We start from the raw sequence: 27,096 nt of genomic DNA, 5'->3' as shown, positions 1-27,096 counted from the left end.
ATTGTTAGTTATGAAGTTTCTCTGAAATTCTACTACGCAAAATGCTTCTGCCTCGCACAGTGCTGTAAATCGGACTTATTATACCAACAGCTGTGCGACGGCGTTGTACAACACACACGAGCCATTGAAATGGCGCGAAAATAATTTGGCGCGTCGCCGAACATTTGGAGGGAAACTGCATCGCCGTGGCCCAGTTGTAATTCGAGCGGTGGCACTGACACGACGTATATGGAAATATAATAAGATATAAAAAGAAAAAGTGAGATACCCACACAGAAACCGACGTGCCCTAAGTGAAATTAACAAGACATATACACAACAGCCCATAAGAATAGCATTTAATTCAAATAAATTTAAAAAAAAATGGCCCAGCCATCGGTAGCTGCATTTTTTAGCAATCGTAAACGTGCCGCAGTAGATGATGCGACGACCATTAAGAACAGGGTAAGTGGGTGCAGAATGTGATGCAATATACAAAACGTGTTCGAAACTGCAAAAGATTAAATACATCCTGAAGATACTTTTGTAACTTCAAAGGTGTTGGCTTGTGTATGTGTGAGGGCTTGTGTGCGTGTATGTGTGGCATGCCGCGTCCTGCGGCCATTTTCTTAGCAATAGCAAAACAGAGGCTCTTTAACCAGTATTCTTTTACAGCGTCTCGCGGAGCCCGTAGAGGCAGCCGCTCCACAGAGTATAGCTCAGTCCAGCTCGCATACAGATCAGGATGTGGACATTGATGCACTTAAAGGTGGCGTACGCACCCGCTCTGGCCGCACCGTCAAACTTATTGGCGTACAGCCAACACCATCAGCGCAAGAAAGCAAAAAGAAGCCCGCCAAGGCCGAGTCAACCATCAAGCAACCGAAGCTTGTACAATTCATACGCAAGGGTAATCTCTCACCACGCAAGCAGCCGCCCAATCAGACAGAAATCCCCAATGAGCAGACACCCAAACTGAATTTGGCTGTTGTGGCCAAACAAATAGCTGATAATGCACAGCGTGGCATGCGCACGCCCACAAAGCAAATCATCAAAGATGCCTCGCCCGTTAAGCACCTGGAGCTGGCCAAGCGGGGTCTCACCTTCGATGAGGTCAAAACGAAGATCTCGCGCAGTGCCAAGATGCAGGAGCTGAAGGCGGTGCTAGCACGCAAAGCACAATTGGAACAGCAACGCAAGGCGCAGGAGGAGCGCAACAGACGCCTGCGGGAAGCAGGTCCATCGCCGGCCAAGGCAGCCAAGAGCCTGCAGCTAAAGGAGTTCGATACCATTGAACTGGAGGTGTTGACCAGGTGAGCTCCATGGCTAATTGACTGCCACAATAAACCCCACTTTGGCCTAGAAACGCAAAAGTAAACAAAAACATATGCAGCACACTTACCATAAAAAACCGGGTAACATCATTAACAAAAAAAAGAAGAAATTTTTAAGGTTCTTTTTTTTACAATTCATATATAGCTGGCTATCGAGGTCGCATGTCTGTTGAGCTATTATTCAAGCGTCCAATTGCTGAGATTGCAGTTTCTTTTGACCAAGCCGTAGCTTGACTTCAGCTTCATGTTGCTGTTGTTGTTGTTGTTGCAAGCGTGACGTTGTTTGTGATCTATGTGTACTTGAATTTATGCTGCATTCGCTTACACACACACACACACAGAGACACGCTCGTACACACACATGTTTACCCTTCGCCAACATACGTTACAATCTTGCCTGACCTTTCCATAACAACGCTCATTTCGGGGGTTGTTTATCTCTGTTTCTGTGTTCTCTTCTTCGCTTCTCCCGCCTGCATGGGAATTTTTAGTTTCGACTCTCCCTTTTTTTAGGTAGCTCACAAATGTAACGGACTTTAACTGCTTTCTAGAGGGTTGTTATTATCGCCTTTCTGACTGCATCAGCATTTTTGTACCACTTGATCAATATTTTTTTCTGATTAGACTAACGACCCTGTCTTCTATTACTGGGTGTATAAGCTCTTTGATCTCAGGACTTCTTTGGGCAACTTTTTCTTTACTGCAACCACCAAAGCGCCTTCCTTAAATAGTACAGTTTTTACGGATTTTGAAAACATTTTGATGTCATATAGAAAACATATATTATATATATAATATCATCTATGCTTCTAGCTTGCAATATTTCCCTCTTAGGCTTCACTTTGCGTATATTCTAGTTTATTCTTGTATTTCAATAAATATAGAATGCTTCACAGAAGTTTTTTGGGAAATATGATTTGTCAAAATTTTCAAAAAAATATATATTTTATATATATACTAAAATATACAAACTTTATACACAGATACTTTCTATCTCATAAATTAGATTACTTTAATCTTTAAAAATAGCTTTATTCAAGCTAAATCTATATTGAATTTTTTTGTATTATTCCATAATAAAATTGGGCGTACTTTTATAGCTTATAAAGCACATTTGAAATACTAGGGTTTCTTCCGAAATTCTTAATAAATTTAAAAACGAGATTTCCTCTAAATATATAAATATATCATAACATAAGTCTAGATAGATCATAATATAACACTTGATGTATACTGACATAACTTCTAATATATCAAATCATGATCCTTCAAAGACATCTCTAGATATTGAAAGCCTAACAGAATATTTTAAATATACTTAATTAAGATTAAGACTTAAGTCAATATATTTAAATATGATATGCTAGCTCTTGAGATAACTTGATCACAGAATTATTTCCATATAGTTATATACATATAAAAATACTATAAAACTTTTAAAAATTTAATAATAATTAAAAAAAAAAAAACAAAAATTATTAACTCATATTTTACCCACATCTCTTTACTTATGCCCACAGTCCCTTGAAGACATTCAAGACGCCCACAAAACTGCAGCAGCCCCCGACCCCGGATAAACATGAGTTAATGTCGCCACGTCACACGGACGTCTCGAAGCGTCTGCTCTTCAGTCCGGCCAAGAAGGGATCGCCAGCCAAGCTGCTGGAGACGCCAGCCTATAAACGCTATGCCAGTCTCGTCGAGACGAGCAAAGCCGGTCAACTGCCGCTGCCATACAAGCATCGTCATTTGCTGGAGGTATTCAAGTGCTTGGACTCGGTGGTGGCCATGTTCCACAATCGCAAGGAGTGCATCACATTCAAGAAATTGAAGCCAGCTGTGCAGCGCATGTTGCGCAAGAATTTCACGGAAACGCATTTGGCACAGATCAAGCATGTCTATCCCGATGCCTTCATCTTCTCGCAGATGAAGATGCGCAACTTTGGCTCTGTATCGAAGGCGGATTACTTTCAGCTGGTGATCAGTCCCAATGTGGAGCAGCTGCCCGAGGAGCAGCGTATGAATAAGATCAATGAAGACGATGTGCTCGCGTCGGCTCAGTCGACGTCCATGAATCCACATGTCATGACGGCGCGTGTCCAGAAATTCCAGCGTCTACTGCTGCAGCGTGTGCTCGAGGAGCACGATAAGTTTGTGCGCTCTCTGGATCCACCAATTATCATAGATCGGGCTCTGACACGTTGGCATCCGCAATTCGATTTGGAGAGCTGCAGTGAGGTGGAGTTGGCTGTGCTACCTCAGCCACCAAATGTTGAGAAATATTCATCGGCCAAGGACATTTTGTCAACAGCTCGTAATCTGTTCAACTGTGCCACGCCCATGGAGCGTGTCATGGATCGATATGAGGCTAAGCTGGAGGCGGATAAGCAAGAGGCAATAACTGCCACCACTGAGACTTCAACTGCCACGCCCACGGTGCAGCAATGTACACCCGTAGCACCTGTCGATGCAACGTCCAATCTATTGAAGGGTCTACCCAAATCATTGATAGACAAAATACGCGCTAAGCAGGCAGCCAAAGCCTTGGATGCAATGACGCGACGTCCGTCACAGGACCAAGAAGCAACCAAATATTCGCGCCTGCCGGAATTGGCGCGTCATCTGCGAAATGTCTTCGTCACAGAACGCAAGAGCGTTCTAACCCTTGAGATTATCATCAAGAAAATACAGAACAGTTTCAGGGCGAACTTAACGCCTCAAGAGATCGAAACACACCTGAAACTTTTGGCCAAGGAATTGCCCACGTGGGCATCATTTCACGAGGTGCGGAAGACCATGTATATTAAAATTGCCAAGGACATGGATATGAATAAGATCATCGAGAAATTGGAGGAGATTGCGAATGAGAAGAGCAAATAATTAATGGAGACTTGGAGATTACGTAAAAACAAAGCAATTCCTAGACCCTGTGGACTACATCCAGCTATACCATTTATATGTATGTTTAAATACAACGCTTACTTAGGCTCAATTAAATTAGGCAATTCTATTGTTATTCTTACTATTGACATAATTATTATTTTTATTATCATTAACATTATTTGACCAAATTATAAAAGCAATCACACATATTCATCACATTCAATATGTCATTTTCTTAAGTAATTTACCAAGACACTACACTACAACATAAATTAAGAAACATTGTCATTGTATTAAGTTGATTAAATAAATGTTTTTTTCTGGCAAAGTATTTAATTGTTAAAATTAATCTAAATTGTTTAGAAATAGTACAAACCGTTTCAATTTGAATTTATGCTACGGTATATTTTAGTACATTTTTTGAGTCTAGAGCAACATTACTTAATTTATTGTCACAAGTTAAACCTTGAAAATAAATGATTCAGAAGCGAATGTTTAGATGCCTTAAGTCAAATTTTCATTTAGTAAACAGATAAAATATATAATTTTGTGTATAGTATTTAAAAAACTCTAAAAGTGTTGCCACACTTTGTTTACCATTTGAATGTCTACATTGGTATATTTTAGTATATTTTATTTTTTATTTTTTGAGGGTGTGGTAACACTTAAAACAAATTCGCGCGCTTTACATATGTTTATTTTAAAGTCTTATTTTGGCGAATTACCTTCAAAATGCTTGACGATGGGACAGATACAGACATACCACAGCCTACAAGCGCTGCTTCGGGTCAAATTAAAGCTATAGCCAAGGATACTGTGCACAAGATCTGCTCGGGCCAGGTAAACTACAGCCGAAGCAAATGCTAGCAACAAGCTTAAATTGTTTTTGATTTGTTTTTATTGTTAGGTGGTGCTTAGCTTGGCTGTTGCCATCAAGGAGCTGGTAGAGAACTCTATAGATGCAGGCGCCACGTTAATTGAGATTAAGTTGAAAGAGCAAGGCCTGCAGGGCGTGGAAGTTTCTGATAATGGCAGTGGCGTGGAGGAGGCGAACCTAGAGGGCATGAGTAGGTGCAGCTAAGAGCTGTCCGAGATTATAATTCATTGAAATGTTCTCTCTTATGTCAGCTGCCAAGTATCATACCTCCAAGATACGAGAATTCGTCGACCTGCTGGGCGTGGAGACTTTCGGCTTTCGCGGCGAAGCCTTGAGCTCGCTCTGTGCCCTCTCTGACATGACAATACAGACGCGTCACAAGTCCACTGATGTGGGTGAGTATTAACCATGTCAACAGTAATTCCTTTGTCAAGCTGCATGTGCTTTACAGCACTCAAAATTGAACTTGATCATGAGGGACGAATCAAGAAGCGCTCACCATGTGCCCGAGGCGTGGGCACAACTGTCAGCCTCAGCAATCTCTTTGGCACGTTGCCTGTGCGTCGTCGCGACTTCACACGTAATATTAAAAAGGAATTCAACAAGATGTGCCAAATACTGCAGGCCTATTGCCTAGTAACACGTAATGTTCGCATCATTTGCACTAATCAGAGCGCAAAAGGTGCAAAATCTGTAATACTGCAAACACATGGAGCTGCCGACGTGTTGGCCAACATCTCGGCAGTGTTTGGAGCACGTCAGGTCTCGGACCTAGTGCCACTTAAATCGCCCCTAGAGGCGGGCCAGCTGAGTGAGGCGGGCTTGCGTGCAGCGCTGCAAACTGCGAGCGATGCAGCTGAAACGACTTGCGCCGAGTTTAACGCCGAAGATGTGGAACGGCTTAATGAAGCGGGCTTCGAGCTGGAGGGTTACGTATCGAGCTGTCGTCATGGCGCAGGCCGTTCCACTCGAGATAGACAGTTTTTCTTTGTCAATGCACGTCCATGCGAACCCAAAAATGTAAGAGCGAAAAATGTGGAAAATTTATTTAGTTCATTTAATTTACACCTTAACTTCCACAGATAGCGAAAGTCATGAATGATGTCTATCATCGTTACAATGTGCAGCAACAGCCTTTTATATACCTCAACATTGTAACGTCCCGCGCAGAGGTGGATGTCAATTTGACGCCTGATAAGCGACAGCTGTTGCTTAACAATGAAAGGATTTTGCTGCTGGCCTTGAAGAAGTCGTTGCTAGACACTTTCGGCACTCTGCCGTCGACTTTCCAAATGCAAAATGTTTCCATAGCCAGCATGCTGGAGCCTAAAGTAAAGGTTGAGCAATCTGAAGCGCCAACACCAGATGAAACTGAAGAGCTAGATGTGCCCATTAGCTCCTCGCAGCGTTTTATGGATGTATTGAGCCAATGGCGACGCACAGGCGATACAAAGGGCATTGCACCGCCAGTGACTGTTAAGCGGCGCTGCGATGAGACGGCTGAGATTAATGCGCGCTCTATGAAGCTGCGAAAGATACAGGATTTCCTTACACAAGAGGCGCCCAAAGCGATTAGCTACAAAAGCGAATCAGAGGAGGAGGAGGAGAAACCGCAGAAAACTATTGACAGCAGCTTTGTCAGCTTAAAGCAGCTCAAACAGGAGTCACTGGGTAAGCAGCTATGCAGTTGTTGGCTTAAGCGTAATCCTATACCTTATCTCCTTAGCTTATGAAGAGCTGCTGCGGCCAGCTAATGGACCCCGTATTGACTGTAAACCATTGACGCCACTGAAATCTCGATTAAGCATAGCAGAGCTTAAGCCAGCGCCCTCAACGCCTGTTAAAAGGGAGTCCAATGAGCAGCTGCTCGAGTCCCCTGCAAACGAGACCTCCAACAGTGAAGCTCAGTCAGAAGTTGTAATCACTTCGCCGCTGGCAAGGAACGAGTCCTCCAACTCCGAACCCGTCATCCCTTCGTCACAGTCAACATTAGAGTTCTCTCAACTCCCCGCGTCTCAATCAAACACCGAGTACAGCGATGATGAAATAGAAATGCCTACGCGCATCGAATTCGATGGCAACAGCGATTCCGATGGGTCTCCACCAAACAAAGCCAGCGGGGAGTTACGCACCTCGCTGGAGCAAATCCGAGCCAGCTTGCAGGCGCAAGAGCAACAGCATGTGGAGCGGAAACGTTCGGCCAAGCTTCAGCGCCTGCGTTTCAAGAGCGAAATCAATCCGAGTCAAAATACAAATGCCGAAGCCGAGCTGCAAAAGGAAATAACAAAGGCGGATTTTAAGCTTATGCAAATCATTGGACAATTCAATCTGGGCTTTATCATTGTGAAGCTAGAGGATGATCTCTTCATAGTGGATCAGCATGCAGCCGATGAGAAATACAATTTCGAAATGTTGCAACGCAACACACAGCTCGAGCACCAGCGTCTGACAGTGCCTCAAACACTGGAGCTGACGGCTGTGAACGAAATGATACTGCAGGATCATTTGGCGGTGTTCGAAAAGAATGGATTTAAGTTTGAGATAAATGCAGAGGGTGAGCCCATAGACTCGGGCATATGCTTCATTACATGTCTAACAAATTCTTGTCTTCTGTGCAGCGCCACCAACGAGGAAGATTCGTTTGCTGGGCAAACCCTTCAGCAAGAACTGGGAATTCGGCAAACAGGACATTGATGAGCTGATATACATGCTGCAGGATGCGCCAGAGGGCACAATCTGTAGACCCTCGCGCATACGCGCCATGTTCGCCTCGAGAGCTTGTCGCAAATCTGTGATGGTTGGCAAAGCGCTCAACAGGACGACCACCATGCGACGGCTCATCACACAAATGGGCGAGATTGAACAGCCTTGGGTGAGTGGAAGAAGACAACTTAGATTTTAGAGAAACATAGCACATATATATAAGATGTGTATAGCTCTTGAGACTCTCAGAGTTTACTATAATATGAGCAGTAGATGAATGAAAGAATCTTAGACTTAGACTTAAAGAACTTTGCTTCTGAAGCCACGGGAAACCAGCTCAGCGACTACGGAAACTTCTCTTCCGCGCGTCTCAGGCAAATAGAATTTGGTAAGCAAAAAGAGCAGCGCTCCGAATATGGAGAAAATCAGAAAGATCCAAGAGCCCATTAGCGAGTGCATGGTAGGAAATAGAAAGCCAACGAGGAAATTGCAGCTCCAGCCCACCTGATTGCCCAGGGAGTTGGCCACCGAGCGAGAGGGCACCTCAAAGAGCTCTACAAGGAAAAACTTTCAACAAAATCGAAATATCAAATGAAAATTGAGCCCAACCTGTGCCGATGAAGGAGGGCATAGGACCCAAAGCCAGCTGAAAGAAAATGAGGTAAAGGAAAATGCAGGCAATCGTGCCATAGACGAGCCAAGGAAACAGGCGCTGCATGAAAGGAAAAAGTTAGCGATGCAGTTGAAAGGATTCGGAGCCAACTTACGCCATACTCCACAAACAAGCAAAAGCCGAACATTAGCAGCGCACAGAAGAAGCAGGAGAGCAGCATCAAGGTGCGTCTATTAAACTTGGCCATGAGCACAGGACCTAAGAGCGCCGTAGCCAGATTGACATTGCCGGCGCACAGGCTAAGCAGCTCAGCGACTCTGGGAGATAGACCGCTGCTGCGAAAGATGAAGACGGAATAGTAGAAGATCTGCCGAATGGCCAGATGAAGTGTAACTCGATAGGTAGCCGTCAGCTGTGTGGTGAACTCACCGAGGAGCAGCCCGTCAGCTGCTGTCCGCCTTGGTACGAGCAGAGGAGGACCAGCGGCAGCAACAGTTTGGAGTCCTTGAGCACCTCACTTAAGCTGCGACTGCTGTGCTTGCTCGCCGCCTCAAGCTCCATGGACTGCAGCTCCAACTCCAGGCCAGCATGTCCGCCACGTAAGCGAACGAGCATTTGCAGCGCCTCCTCCTTACGCTGCTTCACGATGAACAGCCACTTGGGACTCTCGGCATAGCAGCGATACGGAGCATAGCAAATGGCCATGAAGACCACATAGAAAGCCAAGGCCAGATGCCAATGGTCAGCATCGCCCAACAGCGATTCCATGCTGCAGATCTGAGCCATAACAATGCCCGTGGAAAAGCCCACCGAACAGCCGGCGCCCAGGGCGCCACGCTGTGACAGCGCTGCAATTTCACTGTGATACATGGGCAGGCCCGTTGTGATCAGGCCAGCACCGATGCCCACAATCAGGCGACAGAGCAGCAGCAGCTCCACCGACTGCAGCCAGCGGCAGCAGACGAAGCCCAGAGCAGCCAGGAGCAGCAGCAAACCGCTCAACAAGAAACAGCCGCGACGCCCAAAGCGATTGGCTGCCCAAGCGGCACAAGCGGAGCCCAAGATGCCGCCAATTAAAAATATGGACACAATCAGCGCCCAAAGCGTGTCCAGCTGGGCAGAGCTCAACTCCAGCTGATATTTGTGCAGCAATGTCGCTGCACACCAATCGCGCATGTGCTGCAAGGCAGGCGGGGATTAGGCAGTGACAGCGTCATGCCAGTTGCTTAAGCTTACCGCAGCTGGATTATTGATGATGCCCATGCAGTAGCCGCCAGGCACAGCAGCGCCAATGGTGCTGCCCAGCGTGCTCCATATGAGCATACCAGTCCATTTACCTTTCTGTTCCATTGCGCTCTTCAACTGACACTAAACTGGCTGGGAAGCTGCAACGGTGTATTTAATCAGCCGCCAGGTAGAAGCCGCTAATCCGCTCAGAATTTATTGCCCTCAGGCAGTTGGCATTAACTTTGGCGTGGCATAGGGAATGTAGCATAGACAGAAGTCTATCTACTATATATCTTATATATACAATATATATATATATAGACTCTTGATTTTGGGGACTCATCTAAGCCAATCTAGTCGACTTCATCTGTTCTGTTCTGGGCAACCTATTGATATGTGATTTGTATATCTTCAATAGCTTATGCCAGTAGATAGCTCGAACAACTCGCTTTAATATATAGCCCTTAGGGCTACTAACTGTCGCACATATATAATTAGAGATTATCTTATCTAAAAAACGTATCTTTTCCTAATCAGCTTCCTTAAAGATGCGCATTGCGAGCTCTTAATGAACAGTAGCGCATCAAAATATGAAATCTATATCATATATATAGCTCAAACTGTTATATAAAAAGTGTTATATAGCCAGTAGATAGCTCGAACAACTCGCTTTAATATATAGCCCTTAGGGCTACTAACTGTCGCACATATATAATTAGAGATTATCTTATCTAAAAAACGTATCTTTTCCTAATCAGCTTCCTTAAAGATGCGCATTGCGAGCTCTTAATGAACAGTAGCGCATCAAAATATGAAATCTATATCATATATATAGCTCAAACTGTTATATAAAAAGTGTTATATAAATATATGAGTCTATATATATAAGCATATATATCAAAATGTGTCATGGAATATAGAAAAAAGAAGTATTAAAATGTAAAAACAACCAAAGAAATTGGTATAACAGATTATATATAATGCTAAAGATTATAACAATTATCAAACTAAGCACAGCATGAGTTGAGAGCTTATAAGGAATATGAAAACGAGTCTAACTAAAAGAAATGCTATTCAAAACGTTCAAAATTGTAAGTTAAATAAGTTGTATAACAGTTAGTATGACAAAAAATATAACAGATGTCAAGTCATGAAAGAATAACGCAATATACCTAACTGAAATAAATAAGATTGTGGGCTCAATAAAGCGTATAACAGTTAGTATAACTAGTATTATAACAGATTTCAAATTATAACAGACTAGAAAAAGAAATGAAAAAAAAACGAGCTCACCGTACTTATTCATAGTGACACATTAATATGTATAACAGTTAGTATAACACTTATTAGAACAGTGGCCAAACTATCCGCTCTTTATTTTTCAAGACAGACTAAAATTATAAACTACTATAACTGAGAAGGATATAGGATATGTTTATTTGACTCTACCTAAAAAGATCTTCCATAGATCAGGCAAGGAATACAGTTATAGATCAGCTATATATAGAATCTGAGCTGGCCTTTCACCTGGGCCGCTTTGACTTAAAGCCATCGGCAACAAGTCGCGCCACCTCGGATGGATCTCGACCCCGAGTCTCTGGCACATAGCGTAGGGTGACCATGAAGAGCAGCAGACAGATGGTGGAGCAGGGCAGAAAGACCAGAGCACCCCAGGCACTTTGCAAGCTGGGAAAGGCCATGCCAATGATCAAATTGCATATCCAATAGACGACGCTGCCTAGGGACATGGCAGCCGAACGCGGCGCCACCTCAAAGAGCTCTGTCAAAAGAAGAATTCTTGAGAGGATTAGCAGCAGCAGCAAGAGGACTTCCAACACTCACCGGCGCCTATAAAGAAAGGCAACGGACCCAGACCGAACTGGAAGACAACAATGTACAAAAAGATGCAGACAATGCAGGCCAAGGCAAACCAGCTGTAGCGATCCTGCAATAGAAGAGCATCAGCTAATCCTGGCCAGAACTGAATGCGAATCACTCACGATGAAGTGCAGCAGCATGGCAAAGAGAAAGAGAAAGATGCAGCAGAAGAAGCTGGAGAAGAGCATCAGTGGACGACGATTGAAGCGCTCCATTAAGATGGGACCCAACATAGCGGACGCAAGATTTGTGCAGCCAGCGCCCAGATTGGCCAGCTCCGCTTGCTGAGGACTCATGCCCGCTTGCCGGAATATGGAAACCGAGTAGTAGAAGATCTATGAAGCATCAGTCAAGCGATTGCCCAAACAGAGCAACTGCAGCCACTCGCCGCATTGATGCCTGACAGCTGCTGTCCGCCCAGGTAAGCGAACACAATGACTAAGGGCAGACGCAGTTGAGGGTTGCTTAGCACCTGGAGGTAGCTGCTCGGCGTGCTCTTCACGCGTGCCTCCTCCTCCATGTCACGGAGCTCCGCCTGCAACGCTTCACTGTCCTTCGCATAGCCACGCAGCCGTTGCAGCTGCTGGGCCGCCTCCACCTTGCGCCCCTTCACAATGTAGAGCCATTTGGGACTCTCGGGATACCATTTGTAGGGCGCATAGAAGATCACCACAAAGACGCCGTAGAGGGCCAGCGCAAGGTGCCAGTGCTGCTGCCCGCCCAGCACCGATTGCAGGCTGAACACTTGTGCCACGACCACGCCCACAGTCAGGCCCAAGCCGCAGAGCGGTGCCAATTTGCTGCGCTGATGCAGCGCAGCCAGCTCGCTGTGGTACATGGAAATGCAGGCGATGACCAGCCCAGCAGCCAGGCCCACCAGCAATCGGCCCAAGCACAAGAGCTCCACGGAGCCCAGCGGACGACAAGCATAGAAACAAATGGCGCCCAGACCCAGCAGCAGACCGCATATATAGACGGAGGGACGACGACCAAATCGATTGGCTATCGAGGCGCCCGTCAACGAACCCACAGCGCCGCCCACGAGAAAGATGGACACTACGGTGGCCCACAGCAGCTCCAAGGCTCCAGCGCTTAGCTGCAGACCGTAGCGAGCGAGCAGCGTCTCCTGGCACCAGGCGCGCATGTGCTGGAGAGGAAGAGAGTGAGAGAGGAAGGGAGGAAGAGAGAGAGAAAGAAATAGGAAGTACATTCTCAGTCAGGTATAACAGAAATTAAAACGAAACAAATAGAATATGGAATATAACAGGGTGTATAACACTGTGTATAACAGAAAGTATTATCAACAGGATGTCCATACTCCAATTAAAGTATAAAACGAATCACAGAAGTCAGGTAAGGCCGAGGGATATAACAGCATTGTATAACAGTTAGTATAACAATTATTATAACAGATGACAGTCAGAAAAGAATAGAGACAACAAAAAGCATCTCAAAGGTATAATAAAGTGGCATACTGATATGTATAACAGTTAGTATAACACATTTTAGAACAGTGGCCACCTTATGATGGAATACAATGATATGATAAGGGACAAACAACAAATCCATATACAGCTAGTATTCGACGGACGTATAACAAAAAGTATAACAGTTGTCCAGTTGAAATAGTTACTCACCGCAGCTGGACTATTGACCACGCCCGTACAATAGCCCACAGGCACAGTGGCGCCCAACGTAGTGCCATAAACAGCAAACTTCAAGGCCCAGCTCCATTTGGGCTGTTCCTGTATAACTCGAGTAGTGCAAGTGTTATACGTTAGGGTATGGAATTCCTGTCTTACCAAACTTTAGCGCTATTGCGCTGCTTCCCGAAATGTCAATGAGTCGCCTTCGTTAAGCTGATCCATTTGACAGCTGGCTTCCAAATGTGTGGACCCATGGAGGCAGTGCTTTACTGGCCACTGGGTTGGGGCTGTAATTCATTTTGGAATCCGCATCAAAGTGCTGATAAGGGAGCACGTTCACGATGCAGATAGCGTACGGCTTCTAAGTGTAAATTTCTTTAATTGCCTTCTCACTACAGAATTGCCCACACGGTCGCCCCACCATGCGTCATCTAATCAATATCACGATGCTGATGGATGAGGATGAGGCTGAATGACAGCACATGACAACGACGCCCCACACTAAACACTAGAAGCCGCAATAAAACGTGCCACAACCAACAATTCGTCAACAATGAGTTTTTCTTTTATATATACGTGTAGTAATAGATAATATATATAGTGTTTCACACGCTGATCGTGCGAAAGATATTGAAGCCGCTGTGCGCAGTCGAGAGCAGCACGCCCGGCAGCTGGGCATGCCAGTGCAGCTCCTTGATCTCCTTTTGGCCTTGATGTATGAAGAGCAGCTGCGGCGGCAGCTTGTTGATTTCCTCTTGATTTTCTGCCGGCGCTGGTGCCTGATCAGCATCCTTTTCCACAGCCAGATCCCATAGCGCAATCTGATCATCGTCGCCGCCAGAGGCCAGCACGGTTGCCTCGCTGGGATTCCATTCAACAGTTGTTATGTGATCCGTATGATGTTTGAATGTGGCAATTGGTTTTTGTGTCTTGAACTGACGCAAGTCCCATATGTGCAAGAAGCCATCGTCCCCGCCGCTGGCTATGAAGGGTTCCGTATGGTTCCACGAGATGACATTGATGTCGCTCTCGTGCGCCTTCTCACAGGTAAGCATGCAAGCCTTTTGCGGAGCCGCACGGCAATCCCAAATTCGTATGGTCTTGTCCACTGAGCAGGAGGCCAGAACGCTGCGCTCATTGGGGCTCCATTGTAGATCCTCGACAGAGGCCGTATGTCCGACCAATGGGCGTTGATCTACCTTCCAGGTACCATCCTCCAGTGGACTCCATATATGTATATCACGTCGACAATCACCTGTAGCCAACACTCCCTCAGCACTGGGGCTCCAATCAATGGCAAATCCCTCCTGCTGATGCCCGCTAAACGTATAAACGGGTTTGGCGTCATTGTTGGCGTTTTGCTGTTCATATTGCTTGAGCAGCTGGGCATCTTCAACGGCCTGTAGCTGCTGCGATAAATTCCAAATGTTCACGCGTCCCAATTCGCTCCATGAGGCAGCAAACACATTATTGCCCATGCGACGAGCGCGCACTCGATTCACACAGCCTTGATGCTTGATCAGAGCGCAGGTCATTTGTGGCTGCTTCAGTTCACTCTTGTCTGCCACATCATCTTGATCGTCCTCCAGCTCTTCGTCCTCGTTCTCATCTTCATCATCTTCCTGTGTTTTGTGCAAATTGCTCATCTTCATCACAATCAAATTGTTAACGTGAGTGCGCGCTGCCTGGGTGCCGGCTACTATATAGGCAGTCATTGGGAAGCTCTCTCTGGATGCGCCTAGCTCATCGGGCACTATGTCGAAACTGAGACAGGGCGCGCCAGTCGATGCCTGATGCAGCATCACATAGGCGCTTTCATCGCAAACGAGCTCCTCATCCTCGGCCAACGTTTTGCCCGGCAGATAAACTTGTTTAGGAGCTTTTGTTGTGCCATCCTCATTCTCTTCGTTGTCACTACCCGGCTCCATATCGCTTTCCGCATCCTCTGGTTCTACAACCTCCATATCAATCTCATCCTTGGGCGGATCCATGGCCATAATATTCAATTCCAATTGAAACACCCGAAAATGTCTTGTTTTGGCGCTGCACGTGTGCAATTGGACCAGCAAACAATGTGACCAGCACTGCTTTCAACAGGGCTACTACATTGCTGAATTAAAATGAATGAAAAAAATACTAGAATAGAGCATTGGCTGATCACACCTGAACAATACATTGTTGTCTTATACAACTTATACAACTGACTCTAGAATCTATTCGGTAGCGAAATACTAACGTAAAAAATACTAGATTATTTCAGTGAAGCGTAGTGTGCGGGCTGTTATCAGTATTATTATATTGTTCACTCTTGCGACAGCAAAATAGCACAACTGAAGTAATACTTTAAATAAATAGAGCAACAACAAATTTTTTAATTCAAATGGCTAAAGCTGGGAATCCATTTAATGTTCTGCGAAACATTTACAACAATGAGTTCCAGTGGTAAGTAGTTGGCTGTTGTGCGTGGTCAACAAAAAACCCAATGTCGGAACGATGTTTACATAACCACACTTTCTCTTTTAGGATGTTGGTAAAAAGTTTTGGTATGTTTTTTCTGGGCGTCCGAATTGCCAAAGAATTTGTGGGCGTGGAATTGATGCCCACTGTATTGCCGGCTTAGTGTTTTAATGGAGAAACAAATTCAAATTCACTATGTACAAAAACAGTAGGGGGCAGTTAACTAATTGTAATTAAAGACAAAAAAAAATTATTTACAAAACAGTTTTTACTCTCTAGTTTCTGCTAACAATCAATTGCTTTATCTTTGACTCATCCATATCGATTTCATGTATCAAACTATCCGCCAATATGCGCGGCGTCAATTCACGTTGCAGAAAGTTTGCAACCAACTTGCGACTGGGCACAGCGCCTCCATGTGCAAGAATCTCGGCACGATACTTCTCGCCCGCTTGCCGGTTGAAGGGATTCGCTTCGAAGTACGTTTGCCAAATCCAGGAGGCAATGGTTTTCGATATCAGATACGCATAATACTTGGCACCATATCCCACCAAATGGGAGAAGCGCAATTGCCAGGCCGTATTATCCACATATGGCAAGCCATAATAACGATTTTGTACATCGCGCAGCTGTTCTGTTGTACTCTTGCCCTGTTCAGCCGCCTCGCCATGATAGACCTGATCGAGAGCCGAATAGAAGACCTGCAGCTGCGTCTCACTGGCCGCAAACAAGTGCTTTGAGGCGCACAATCGTTGCAGCATATCGTCCGAGATGGGTTTGTGAGTTTGGAAGTGGCGGGCAAAGGTGCGCAGCACTCGAGGATCACTGGCAAAGTATTCCATTAGCACGCTGGGCACCTCGGCAAAGTCGGTAGCACAACGTGTACCCGTCACATGTTGATATTCGGTGCGTGCCAACATCGAATGCATTGCATGGCCCATTTCATGAAACAGGTTGTCGAGGCGAGCGGGCGATAGCAGCGTTGGTCCCGTCCACCGTGGCTGAGCCAGGCCCAGCATAACAACCACAATGGGCAGCTGGTAGCTGCCGTCGGGTAACCGCTTGCCACCTTGTATTGTGAAATGGCAATCCTGATTCGGTTTGCCCACTCGCTCAAAGAAGTCACAATAGATATACCCGAGGAGTCCTTCGCTCTCGTGCATCACCGCCAGCTTGTAGATGTCGCTGTGCCAGCTCTCGCCGGGCTCCATTTCTGTATTCTGCAAGCGAACGCCGTATAGCGAGTGCAGCAAATTGTCTAACCCTTCCATGCAGCCGCCCAGCGAAAAATAGGGCAGAAATTCATTGGCCTGCTCTTCGAGAGACTGGCGCTTCAGCTGTGATGTAAAGTAAGGCGTATCCCAGATCTCGACAAGCGCATTATTTTGTCCACTTTCCTTTCGCTTCATTTGTGTCATCACCGCGAAATCGGCATCAGCACGCGGACGCAGTTGCTCCGATAGCTCATCAATGAATTCTCGCACAAGCTCTGGCTTTTCCATGGTGCTGCCATTGAGAGCACGATGTGCATAGGTTTCAAAGCCACAACTACGAGCCAGTTCATGGCGACAGATTAAGAGATCCTTGAGCAGCTCCTCCTGGCTATCAGAGGGCTGTAGGTACAAGCGATAGGCAGCTTCCCGCATCTGTACGTTCGCTGCATTCGTGCAGAGACCTGTGATGATGATGTTATCGCCAGATGTGGGAAAGCTGCAAAACCAGAGTTGAAGATTACTTATTGTCTCTCACTGCAGCTAGCACTACTCTTCTCTTACTAATCCCTTATGTCTTCCGGCACATAACTACGCGCTAGCACCGTAGGCTGGGCGGCTCCATTCATAAATTTCTGTCCAAGCTGGAGAATATAATCATTCAAACGCACCACACGCAGCCGCTCCTGTTCGGGCAAATGTATGCCGCACTGTTCAAAGTCAAACAGAAACAATTTGGCCACATGACGATCCACCTCGGTGGTGGGCAGCAAATCGTCACCGTTGCAAACCACTTTACTAAGTGCCTGGTACAGCGGCTTATGCGTATTCAGACTCTCGACAACGCCGCAAATGCTAATGCATGCCTGCTCCGCTGACTGCATATATTTGTTTTGTGGATGAGCAATGCGTACGAACTCGGCCAGATCGGCGACCTTACACAACGAGTCGGATAGTTCGTCAAAGATGTCCACCATTTTGCGTTTCCTTTCGCTGGATATAGCCTCTGCGATGAGTTCTTGCGTGGAATTCTCCACATTTTCGCGCAGCAAATGAAACCCATCGGCGTTGCGCAGCTCTGGCATGCGAAAGAGACCCTAACATTATCATAATTGAATAGCAAAGAATTATAATTTGTTAAAACTTTCTCTTTCAGTTGGAAGCACTTACCACATCGTTGCGTGTAATATTGATTCGTTTGGTTGGCGGTGCATTGAAGGCTGTGCCCAGTGGAGACCATGTGGATAGCTGTTTTTGTTGCTTATGTGCAGCATTTGCTATATTACGGCCAATTTTAAGCATTATTATATTGTTTAAATTTCAATTGAATGCCGACTATTACATATTCAGAGGCCAATCAGCTGTTTCGACAAACATGCAGAACAGAGGGAAAGAGAGTGCATACAAATACTTCACAAACTAAATTTCGCCAAAAAAAAAATACCGAAGGAACAGAGCTGCCATATCGCCATGAAACATTTATAAAATCTTATCTAAATGACAGATACCAGATTGCTACAATACTGTGTGAGACAAACGATTAACAGTATTGCCAGCTCATTTATTCATTTAAATGCTACCATAAACATTACAGTAAATTTATAATTCTCTTTTAAAGTTCTAAATATGTTAAACATTAATGATATTTTTAGGTACAATATTTTCAACTTAGCTGTTAAGCTACGTAACTGAATTTGAGATCGATAAATTAAGAAATTATTAATGCATAGAACGAATATAGCAAAAGGTAATCAGATAACCATATTTGACAGTTGCCAGAGAACAATCCAACGGTATTACTAACCCAAGACGCAACTTTTGAATAATTGACAAATTTAATCGATTTGACGCCTTCGCATTTCTGTGCACCACCGATTATGCCTGAGAAATAGGTTGAACACATAATTGGCGAACCCAAATCCCCGGGACAAACTTGTCCCTTGTTCTTCGGCTGGGCGCAGATGCTCGTGTCTCTATCATAACTTTCCATTTCATTACAAAACTCATGAGGTTCTATAATTACTTCCAGATATAACAATTCATTGGCATATGGACCATGCTAAATAGTGGATATATATATATATATATATATATATATATGTATATATATATATATATATATGTATATATATATATATATGTATATATATATATATATTTATATATATATCGATCAGAGACAAGCGATTAACTAGTTCGATAGCGATTATTACCGGATAAAGCTGACCCCAGCCCATGGTGATGCACAACGTGCCAGGGTATACCGAGGCCATTTTTCGTTTTGTTATCGGCTTCACGTGTCGCATATTGCCCGGAATTCTGTCCACTAAGCGCAATATAGAAACATCGTATTTAAGATAACGCTGATAATGTGGATGCACCAAAATTTGCATGACTCGTCGGCTTTCGTCCTTCTGATATTTTTCTAATCGTTCCACTGAACCAAAGACGACCAGCAAACCACGCGGATTCATTATGGATTTGTGACGGCTATAAAGCAGATATATACCCCCATATTTGTATAACTGTTCAATTGAGCTTACTCAGTCACACAATGAGCCGCCGTTAAGATCGTCTGACTGCTCAGGATGACGCCAGTGCAAAAGTGATTGTCGCCATAGAATTCAATGAAATGCAAAGTGCGGATCGATACGATATTCCTCGCAAATTTGCCGAAATCGGGCAGGATGCCGCCAGCAATTAGCATCTGAAATTCATCATCGCTGTTCCGGGAAAGCGTACCCTGCTCCCCATATTCCAAATCCAATCGAATCACAATCAGTAGACAAATAATTAAGATCTGATATATATTCATTATTGGTTTGCTTCTACTCAATTGTTGAAAGAATTTTTCTTTTATGCGAGCAACTGGCATATATAGCACACAGTAAATAGATTATAAATTTAAAAAATATTATAGAATATAATTGTGCTATGACTTATATTCCCGAAATATTAGTGAGTTTTCAATTGCCTTTGCGTTCATTATGCAAAATGGCGGCAAAGCAAAATGGAATATCATCATTGATAAAAACATGAGTCCATCAAGAGTATAGTCGGTATGCAACTTACTGCTTAACGAAGAGCTCATATTTACATTCAAATGACTTGCAATATTTAATAGTAAATAAACACAAAGCAAAATGAGAAAACATGACCACTTTGAGTACGATATCGATAGATGAGTTCGATAGCGATTGCCAATCAGCAGTGTATTTTCCGGGCTTTGATCGAGTGCAAGTTATGTGTGAACAGATATTCAAAAGTTAAGTGTATGTTTTCTTTTATGAGTATAATATTTATTCGAGCAAGTAGCTCCCAACTACATATAGCAAATACTATGTGTTACAAAAATCGTACACAAACTCTGGCATATGTATGTATGCATGTATGCACGTATGTCTACATACATACATACATACATATGCATGTGCCTACGTACATGCATGCACACATGCATGTACATACATATGTATATGCAAAGCAGCATCTGTCTTAGATTTTTCTAGCACATGAGGCTGAAATTGGAACTACATAGTAACTTCTGTAACTAGTAATAGCTTCTGTGTGGCTAATTACGCCCACTGGGCGTTAACACTCAAAGTAGAACACAAACACACATACATACACCATAATATATATAGACAAGACATATATATATAAGAGTGAGAGAGAAAGAGAGATAACTGTAATGGATAACTGTAGTAATTTTGCTGATTCGTAAATTGTGTTTTATGTCTGTTTGCCTCATTTTCGTTTGGGAAGCTTGTAGTTTGTCGGCGGATGCAACTTGAGATGATCCAAAAAAACTGGTTGCATATCCGCACACCAGGAAATTTCCTCACGCACACGCACCGGCCCATCCTTGCAGGTTAACCAATAGGTGCTCATAAGTCCCTTTCCCTGCAAAATAGAAACATATTGTTGGCTGTTAGGAAACAATATTTTAGCGTGTTATTACGGATGTAGATCATAATTGAAGTATCGATACACATTATCGAAATTGACGTGCTTAACGAATATTGAAAAATACCAATTTGAGCATCTCTATAGTATCGAATATGTAAGCATATTTATAGTGAAAACCAATAAGCGTGCCATCGATAGTTCGAATATCATTTTCAAACTTAAGCCATTAACTCACCTTGACATCGATGAGTCCGCGATGCTCGGTCTTGTAGCCGCCCACCTGCTGCAGAGCCTCGTGCATCTCCTCGGTGATATGTATCTTCTGTGCCTCGCCGGTACTCTCCATGCGCGATGCCGTGTTTACCGTATCCCCGAATAGACAATATCTTGGCATTTTGGTGCCCACAATGCCGGCGACAACGGGTCCGGTGTGAACGCCGCAGCGTATCTGAACAAACTCGTCGCCGGCGCGTGGAATCCGAAACACAGACGAGGCGTCCAGCAAATCAAGTGCCATTGTTGCAATCTCGCTGATGTGCTTGTTGCCTACGGGGGCGAGCCAACCGAAACATATGTTTAGTATATATATATATATGTTTTTTTTTTTGGTAGGGGGTCAGCATAAATTAAGGACGCACAAAGCCCAAAATTAGCGCAAGTCTGAAAGATGGGAGTGGCGATGTTTGAGAGCGGCAAGGGATGTGTGATGGGGCGCAGTGAGTTGGGTAAATGCCTGTTCGGATTGACAAGTTGACAATTTGCATGAATTACCGTTTTTCACGGGCAGCCCAGAGGCAACCATATAGGAGTCGCCAATTGTTTCCACTTTGTAGACGTCGTAGCATTCAATGCGCTCATCAAAAACGCGATAGATCGAATTGAGAAAGGTCACGACCTGTCGATTATAGCTTTACAATTTACCTTTTCCATTAGATTTGTTCCGGTTTCATGGAGCTTACCTCTAGCGGCGTGCACTCGGCCGCAATTTCAGTGAAGCCCACAATATCGCTAAAGTATATGGTTACCGCTTCATAGAGTTCAGCGGGCACCTGAGCGGCCACAGAATATTGAAATAGAAAATTCGTTGAAATTTAAATGCAAATACAGTAAAACCTCGCTATCTTATACTTTTTATACCTGCAACCTAAACAAATCTCTATGGAAATTCAATTGTTCTTTAGTTATATAGTAAAATATAACACTACACCCATGCACACACACGCACATTCTCACCTGTTGCGTCTGCTTGAGTTGCATTGCGACGCTTGGCGGCAACATTTGAAAAAGCAACGAATCACTTTTGCGTTTCTCCCGTTTCAACTCCTTGGCCTTTTGGGATAGATTCATGGCATAAAGCTAACAGCGAAATCAAGGTTTTATACTAATTCAGCGCATTTCCTTACAGTTCCTACCTGTATTGTGGCTGCTGCATTCTTGACTAGTATGATTATAATGGGTGATACGAGCAGCACAACAACCAAAATAGCTATTCCGATCGCCTCCTTGCGATCTGCTTCTACTAAGGTTTTATCCACGTATTCTCTGCAACAAGACAATCAGATAAATATCGCTGCTTATAACTATGCTATGTTTTAATTATAAATGAAAAGCGGTTTCCATTTGTTTTGGTGTTGATTATGCAAAATGGCGGCAAAGCAGCATGGAGTATCATTATCAATACAAACATAAGGCAATAAGAGTGTATTCAGTATGCAGCTCAGTGCTTAACGACGAGCCGCCATTACATGTTAATGACTTGCAGTATTTAATTGTAAATAAACACAAAGCAAAATGAGAAAACATGACCATTTTGAGTACGATATCGATAGATGAGTTCGATAGCGATTGCCAATCAGTAGTGTATTTTCCGGGCTTTGATCGAGTTAAAGTGAAAATTTTCAAGTTTTGTGTGTAAAAGTGTGTTTAAAGGTATGTTTGATAATTACTTACTTAATTAGTCGTCGCAGCGCCTTTTGCAGTATGCGCAAGTCGTCCGTGTAGTTGTGCATAAACTCATTATATTCAACTGCGCTGCGCTCGTCCGAGATATTTGGCTTATTCTTCAACACCATGTTGCTCCTAATATATATATATATATATTATATGAATATACTTAAAGTGCAAATATGAGTAGCAACTCACATAAGCTTAACCCGATGGTATTTCTTTGAGCTTGTTATATTTGTGTACATGGGCTTCAGCATTGGCGCGTAGTTTAAAGTGGAATTAATCATCTCGCGCGCCATAAACTCGTATCGAACGTAGGAAACAAAGTTCTCGGCAGTGAGCGGCCCTCTGCCATAGTAGCGTATGCCAAAGGAGGTAGCTATATTCTGACACTCAATGCTCTTTAACAAATTCTTAAAGCCCACCAAATAGCTGCAAGAGAAGTTTGCATAGTAAAGTGTCGGCGAAGGGGAGGAGGGGTTACGCACCGCCAGACGCCGCTATTGTCCGTTTCTTTGATTTGTTCATTTAGATGATGAAGCAGGCCACGATTAATTGATGTATACCAATTCATAACTTCGGTAATGGAACTATCCTCTGGCTCCAAGCGCACACGCTCTCGAAATTCATTTAAACGACTCTGGAATTCGTTGCGATTCAACATAACCTCTCTGTCATCCTCATCCTCATCGGGTGCCGTTGGCACACTTATCTCGCTCCAAGTTGTCATGTTATTTAGCGCATGATCCGTGTTGGCAAAGCGTTGTGTTAGATTTGCACTGAACAGCGATATATATATATATATAGATATGTATATATAGATATGTATATATATATTTGCGCAATTGTTATGGCTGTCAAAAGGTAAGGTCTATCATTATCTCAACTCACCGCTGCTTGCTGCCATTGGTGAAGATATAGAAGGCCACCTCGGAACGTTCCAGCTGCAGTCGCGTCACAACTTTACCCAAGTCCGTTGCAATTGTCACCTGGTTTTGTGGCGTAAAATGAGATTATCTAATGTGTGTGTCCTATGTGTATGTGTGTGTGAGTGTCTGTCTCTGTTCTTATTGTCCTTTGCTGGGCGTGGTCTTGATTAGTTAGTCATTCACTTGGTAACACATTGAATAATTCATCAAGTTCTCTTACTTTTGCATATACTTATTAATTACTTAGCCAAGCATTTCTCTTCGCTGGATTATTTCAAAAGTTTTCCGTTGCTATTATTGAGTTGGAGTCGGTATAGCTTGGCATAGATATATGATATGTATGCAATACTTACAGATTTATGTAAAGTGTATGCGAAAATAGTGATTCTAGGTGGCTTATCTATTAGGAAAATCTATTGGGTTTCATGAGGAAACTATTCTTGAAGGAAACATTTCAGTAAAATGAGCTAAGAAATGTTAAATATTTTACTAAATAAAGAATTTATATTTCAATAATAATTTACAATTGGATCTACTAATGAAGTGCTCTAAAAATATTATTTTAAAGCTTATAAGTTTTCTCAATTTTAATAAATTATTTCAACGCTTTAAAAGTCGATTAGAAATAGAGATAATTCCGAGACAAGAAATTATTTGTTGCTAGGTAAACTTGATTGGTCAAGTGCCTTGAAGACTTGTTCTTATTGGCAATGCCATTTCATTGGATTAATATTTCTTTCATTTCACAAACTGTTTAAATTGTGTGTTTTTTTTAGAGAATGGATGCTATTTGAGAAACAATTTCTTAACCATAAACTTGCTTTCAGTAATTTAACTTTTAATGAATAACTTCAATGGCTCTCACAGCACTGGGAATCTTCTTCCTGATTGCTCAAAATTCCATTGGGACTTTTCTCTTGTTCTCTGCATTTCTCCTAATACTAGTTCCATTGATTTCGATTAATATTTAATTTGTATTGATTGGGTATGTGGGAAAACACTCCAGAAATAGAGAGAGATGGAAATCCTTACAGCCAATTAGTCAAATTTCAACGAGCAAACGTTCAAATTTCTCAGGAACTGCTCAACAGGCTCTAAGAGGTTTCAATTGCCCTCTTGAGGTCTTTAATTGCGAAACCCGATTAAAGCGTCTTCGTTAGGGTATACGCTTATCGTGTTTCGCCACATTTGTATTCAGGTTAAGTACGTGACTCGATTCAAGGACTTTCGCAGTTTGTTTTCAGTGTGCGCATTTCCTGGCTGCCACGCCCACGCAACTGTGTAACTGTGCCATTGCATATTTTCGCCTATCAATTCACTTTAGCATCAAGCAATATATTTATTTATTTCTCTATCATTTCACTCTCATATTTTGCTCACGCATTTGCATAAAAAAAAAGATGGTGGACAGCAGCGGAGCTCCAAGACCCGCACTCAGGTGGCAAGGGATTGGAAAGCTCTGATGACGAGTTGCTTGTGGTCTTTGAGTGCCTTGTCTAGCGGCTGCTTCGTGCGCACTTGAAGCATGCTGCACTTACCTGGCCAAACAAATATTGCCGATTGAACCAACCCCTAACCCCCCACCGATCCCCCTTACGCCCATCGTCATCGTCATGGCCACCCAGATAGGACACTTGGTACACTGGACTACACATCTGCTACTCAAGTGAGCATTGACGTGAACTTTGCTTGCCTCGTATGATTGAATTTCAGCAATAAATTTTAATTAATCTTGTTCCTTTCTTTTCCGCCCTCTCTCGCTCTGTTTGTTCACTTGCTCACTTACCTGCGTCTCAATGTCGGCCACATCGGCTCGATACTCCAATATCTCTTGCAGTGTTAGTGATGTTTGCACAATCAATGCCAATATAGGTATAAATGGTAGAATTATCATCTGAAAACATGGATATATATAGATTTGTATGCATGAGTACAGTGAAACCCTCTAATAACGAATGGCTAGTTCAGTACTTGTTTGTTCTCAAGCTGAATTATGCAGCGTTAGTTATTTTACTATAATTTTTAGAATAAAAGACTTCATCTGTGTTTACAGTGCAATCTCGATTGACGAACCGTTTATTTATTTCTTTGTAAATCAATATCAACACTGTGAAGTCTTGACTAATGAACAGCCAAATAAACTTATTCTATATATTCCACGCAAAGTATTTTCTTCGCTTCAATGCAGAAATTTACACATTTAATGTAGCTCCAAGTTCAGATCGTACTAGAGGATCTTCCCGTTCTAGTTTTCTAGAATTTGTTTATTTTTCTGGATAAACTATATCTGACATATATTTTGTAAATTTTCCTTCACTTTAAAAATTAAAAAGCTTTAAGTAAATATTTAATATTATCATTTATAGATTCATAAATCAGAAAATATATTTTTATGAATTTTTCAAAATAGTTTTGTTAACTTTTCTATGATATTTATATCTATATGTGCCTCATTCATATTCAAGTATTATTTGTTTATTTTATTTCATGTTATCATATGTCTACTTTAGTTCTAATGGGATAAAGCTGATGAAGCATGAGTACTTGTATGAGAGACAAGCGTTGCTTATAATGTCTTCAGTCAAGTCAGCAATTGGGAGCTTTACCGTACTCAATCGGGTTCAGTATTATATATTGTATAGTTTCTATTGGAACTATCGATCATAAATGAGCTCAACGTCTATAGGGCTGTACTGACTTCATTCGCTCTCTCATCTCTCAACAGCTCGTCAGTGCGCTCTCAATCATGTTCGCTCTAGGCAGACTACACTGTATACAGTTTGGTTTTGAGCTCTCTAGAGCAGCTTGACAACCTGGACTATCTATTCTCATTTGTGTGTCTGTGTGTTGAAGTGTGATTAGTCTTTATCGTGCTGTGTCGCTAATCGCGCCACTTCATTTGGTCAACGCACGTGACCGACACGCGGACCCTCCATTGCCCCTGCTCCCCCGTTAGCCTCGCCCGCCGTTCAGCTGTTGCGCTAATTAAGATGCATATGCTTTTGCTAATTTATGCTGGCTAACACACACGCACCTCGCTGTCCGTCTCTTGTCCTTTTTGGCCACGTTCAACTCACCTGCATTAGTTGCAGACGTCGCCCCGTTTTTATGGCCGGATTTCGTGCCGCTGCACTGCAGCATCGTCCGCTGCCAACATTGGAAATATCCTCGGAACTAATCGAGCGCACGGAAATTTTATCGAGCTGCAGATTGTGATGCGTGTGTGTGGGCAACAGCAGCAAACCGCCGCCGCCGCCGCCACCGGCACCGCCACCTGCACCACCAGCTTCGTTGCTTGAACGAATGGCGGGATGATTCGATTTGCAGTTGCTAATGTTTATCTTAATGCATGTGGATGCTGCGGCAGATGCTGAAGCGGAGGCAGTTGCCGAAGCTGTTGCATCTACAGCTGTTGTTTCCATGTCGCTAGATAGTTGTTGTGGTTGCTCTTGTTGTTCTCGCTGTTGTTGTTGTTGTTGTTGTTGTAAACCTATATTCAATTT

The 27,096-nt window shown here is 43.4% G+C and overlaps 9 protein-coding genes across 9 annotated transcripts; 3 read left to right on the top strand and 6 right to left on the bottom strand.

Moving 5' to 3' along the window:
- The first annotated feature begins 34 nt into the window (after window positions 1-34).
- Window positions 35-4,472, top strand: LOC111597728 (DNA replication factor Cdt1). Its single transcript, XM_023312570.2, has 3 exons — window positions 35-444; window positions 655-1,292; window positions 2,834-4,472. Exons 1-3 carry the CDS (start codon window positions 364-366, stop codon window positions 4,191-4,193), a joined length of 2,079 nt encoding a protein of 692 aa, XP_023168338.1. The 5' UTR covers window positions 35-363; the 3' UTR covers window positions 4,194-4,472.
- A 383-nt stretch (window positions 4,473-4,855) lies between these two features.
- Window positions 4,856-13,699, top strand: LOC111597720 (mismatch repair endonuclease PMS2). Its single transcript, XM_023312560.2, has 8 exons — window positions 4,856-5,036; window positions 5,104-5,263; window positions 5,325-5,468; window positions 5,525-6,093; window positions 6,156-6,744; window positions 6,800-7,627; window positions 7,692-7,945; window positions 13,539-13,699. The coding sequence occupies exons 1-8, from the start codon at window positions 4,929-4,931 to the stop codon at window positions 13,614-13,616; spliced, it is 2,730 nt and encodes a 909-aa protein (XP_023168328.2). The 5' UTR covers window positions 4,856-4,928; the 3' UTR covers window positions 13,617-13,699.
- On the bottom strand, window positions 7,952-9,829 carry LOC111597723 (solute carrier family 2, facilitated glucose transporter member 1-like). The gene is made up of 5 exons (XM_023312564.2): window positions 9,626-9,829; window positions 8,819-9,568; window positions 8,544-8,756; window positions 8,386-8,488; window positions 7,952-8,330 (listed from the first exon to the last, which is right to left on the bottom strand). Exons 1-5 carry the CDS (start codon window positions 9,737-9,739, stop codon window positions 8,077-8,079), a joined length of 1,434 nt encoding a protein of 477 aa, XP_023168332.2. The 5' UTR covers window positions 9,740-9,829; the 3' UTR covers window positions 7,952-8,076.
- Window positions 10,975-13,438, bottom strand: LOC111597722 (solute carrier family 2, facilitated glucose transporter member 1-like). Its single transcript, XM_030225077.1, has 6 exons — window positions 13,368-13,438; window positions 13,132-13,291; window positions 11,883-12,641; window positions 11,617-11,829; window positions 11,459-11,561; window positions 10,975-11,396 (listed from the first exon to the last, which is right to left on the bottom strand). Exons 1-6 carry the CDS (start codon window positions 13,436-13,438, stop codon window positions 11,140-11,142), a joined length of 1,563 nt encoding a protein of 520 aa, XP_030080937.1. The 3' UTR covers window positions 10,975-11,139.
- Window positions 13,676-15,261, bottom strand: LOC111597724 (glutamate-rich WD repeat-containing protein 1). Its single transcript, XM_023312565.2, has one exon. It carries the CDS (start codon window positions 15,135-15,137, stop codon window positions 13,746-13,748), a length of 1,392 nt encoding a protein of 463 aa, XP_023168333.1. The 5' UTR covers window positions 15,138-15,261; the 3' UTR covers window positions 13,676-13,745.
- A 158-nt stretch (window positions 15,262-15,419) lies between these two features.
- Window positions 15,420-15,859, top strand: LOC111597725. The gene is made up of 2 exons (XM_023312566.2): window positions 15,420-15,582; window positions 15,664-15,859. Exons 1-2 carry the CDS (start codon window positions 15,521-15,523, stop codon window positions 15,758-15,760), a joined length of 159 nt encoding a protein of 52 aa, XP_023168334.1. The 5' UTR covers window positions 15,420-15,520; the 3' UTR covers window positions 15,761-15,859.
- Window positions 15,805-18,200, bottom strand: LOC111597721 (mitochondrial intermediate peptidase). Its single transcript, XM_023312561.2, has 3 exons — window positions 17,979-18,200; window positions 17,373-17,905; window positions 15,805-17,307 (listed from the first exon to the last, which is right to left on the bottom strand). Exons 1-3 carry the CDS (start codon window positions 18,108-18,110, stop codon window positions 15,873-15,875), a joined length of 2,100 nt encoding a protein of 699 aa, XP_023168329.2. The 5' UTR covers window positions 18,111-18,200; the 3' UTR covers window positions 15,805-15,872.
- A 283-nt stretch (window positions 18,201-18,483) lies between these two features.
- Window positions 18,484-19,686, bottom strand: LOC111597666 (granzyme B-like). The gene is made up of 4 exons (XM_030225092.1): window positions 19,352-19,686; window positions 19,022-19,298; window positions 18,569-18,867; window positions 18,484-18,496 (listed from the first exon to the last, which is right to left on the bottom strand). The coding sequence occupies exons 1-4, from the start codon at window positions 19,681-19,683 to the stop codon at window positions 18,484-18,486; spliced, it is 921 nt and encodes a 306-aa protein (XP_030080952.1). The 5' UTR covers window positions 19,684-19,686.
- Window positions 19,687-20,550: 864 nt separating this feature from the next.
- Window positions 20,551-26,835, bottom strand: LOC111597710 (the record flags this gene model as incomplete). Its single annotated transcript, XM_023312550.1, has 12 exons — window positions 20,551-20,711; window positions 20,953-21,263; window positions 21,489-21,612; window positions 21,677-21,766; window positions 21,951-22,073; window positions 22,130-22,259; window positions 22,668-22,796; window positions 22,860-23,096; window positions 23,153-23,443; window positions 23,556-23,653; window positions 25,380-25,487; window positions 26,671-26,835. Coding segments are annotated over 12 exons (1,962 nt in total), but the record flags the coding sequence as incomplete, so codon positions are not given.
- Between the last annotated feature and the right edge of the window lie 261 nt (window positions 26,836-27,096).

This window comes from Drosophila hydei, unplaced genomic scaffold (genome assembly GCF_003285905.1).
Source record: "Drosophila hydei strain 15085-1641.00,03,60 unplaced genomic scaffold, DhydRS2 tig00008122-arrow-pilon, whole genome shotgun sequence".
Lineage (NCBI taxonomy): Eukaryota > Metazoa > Arthropoda > Insecta > Diptera > Drosophilidae > Drosophila > Drosophila hydei.
This window is presented reverse-complemented; position numbering and strand designations above follow the sequence as displayed.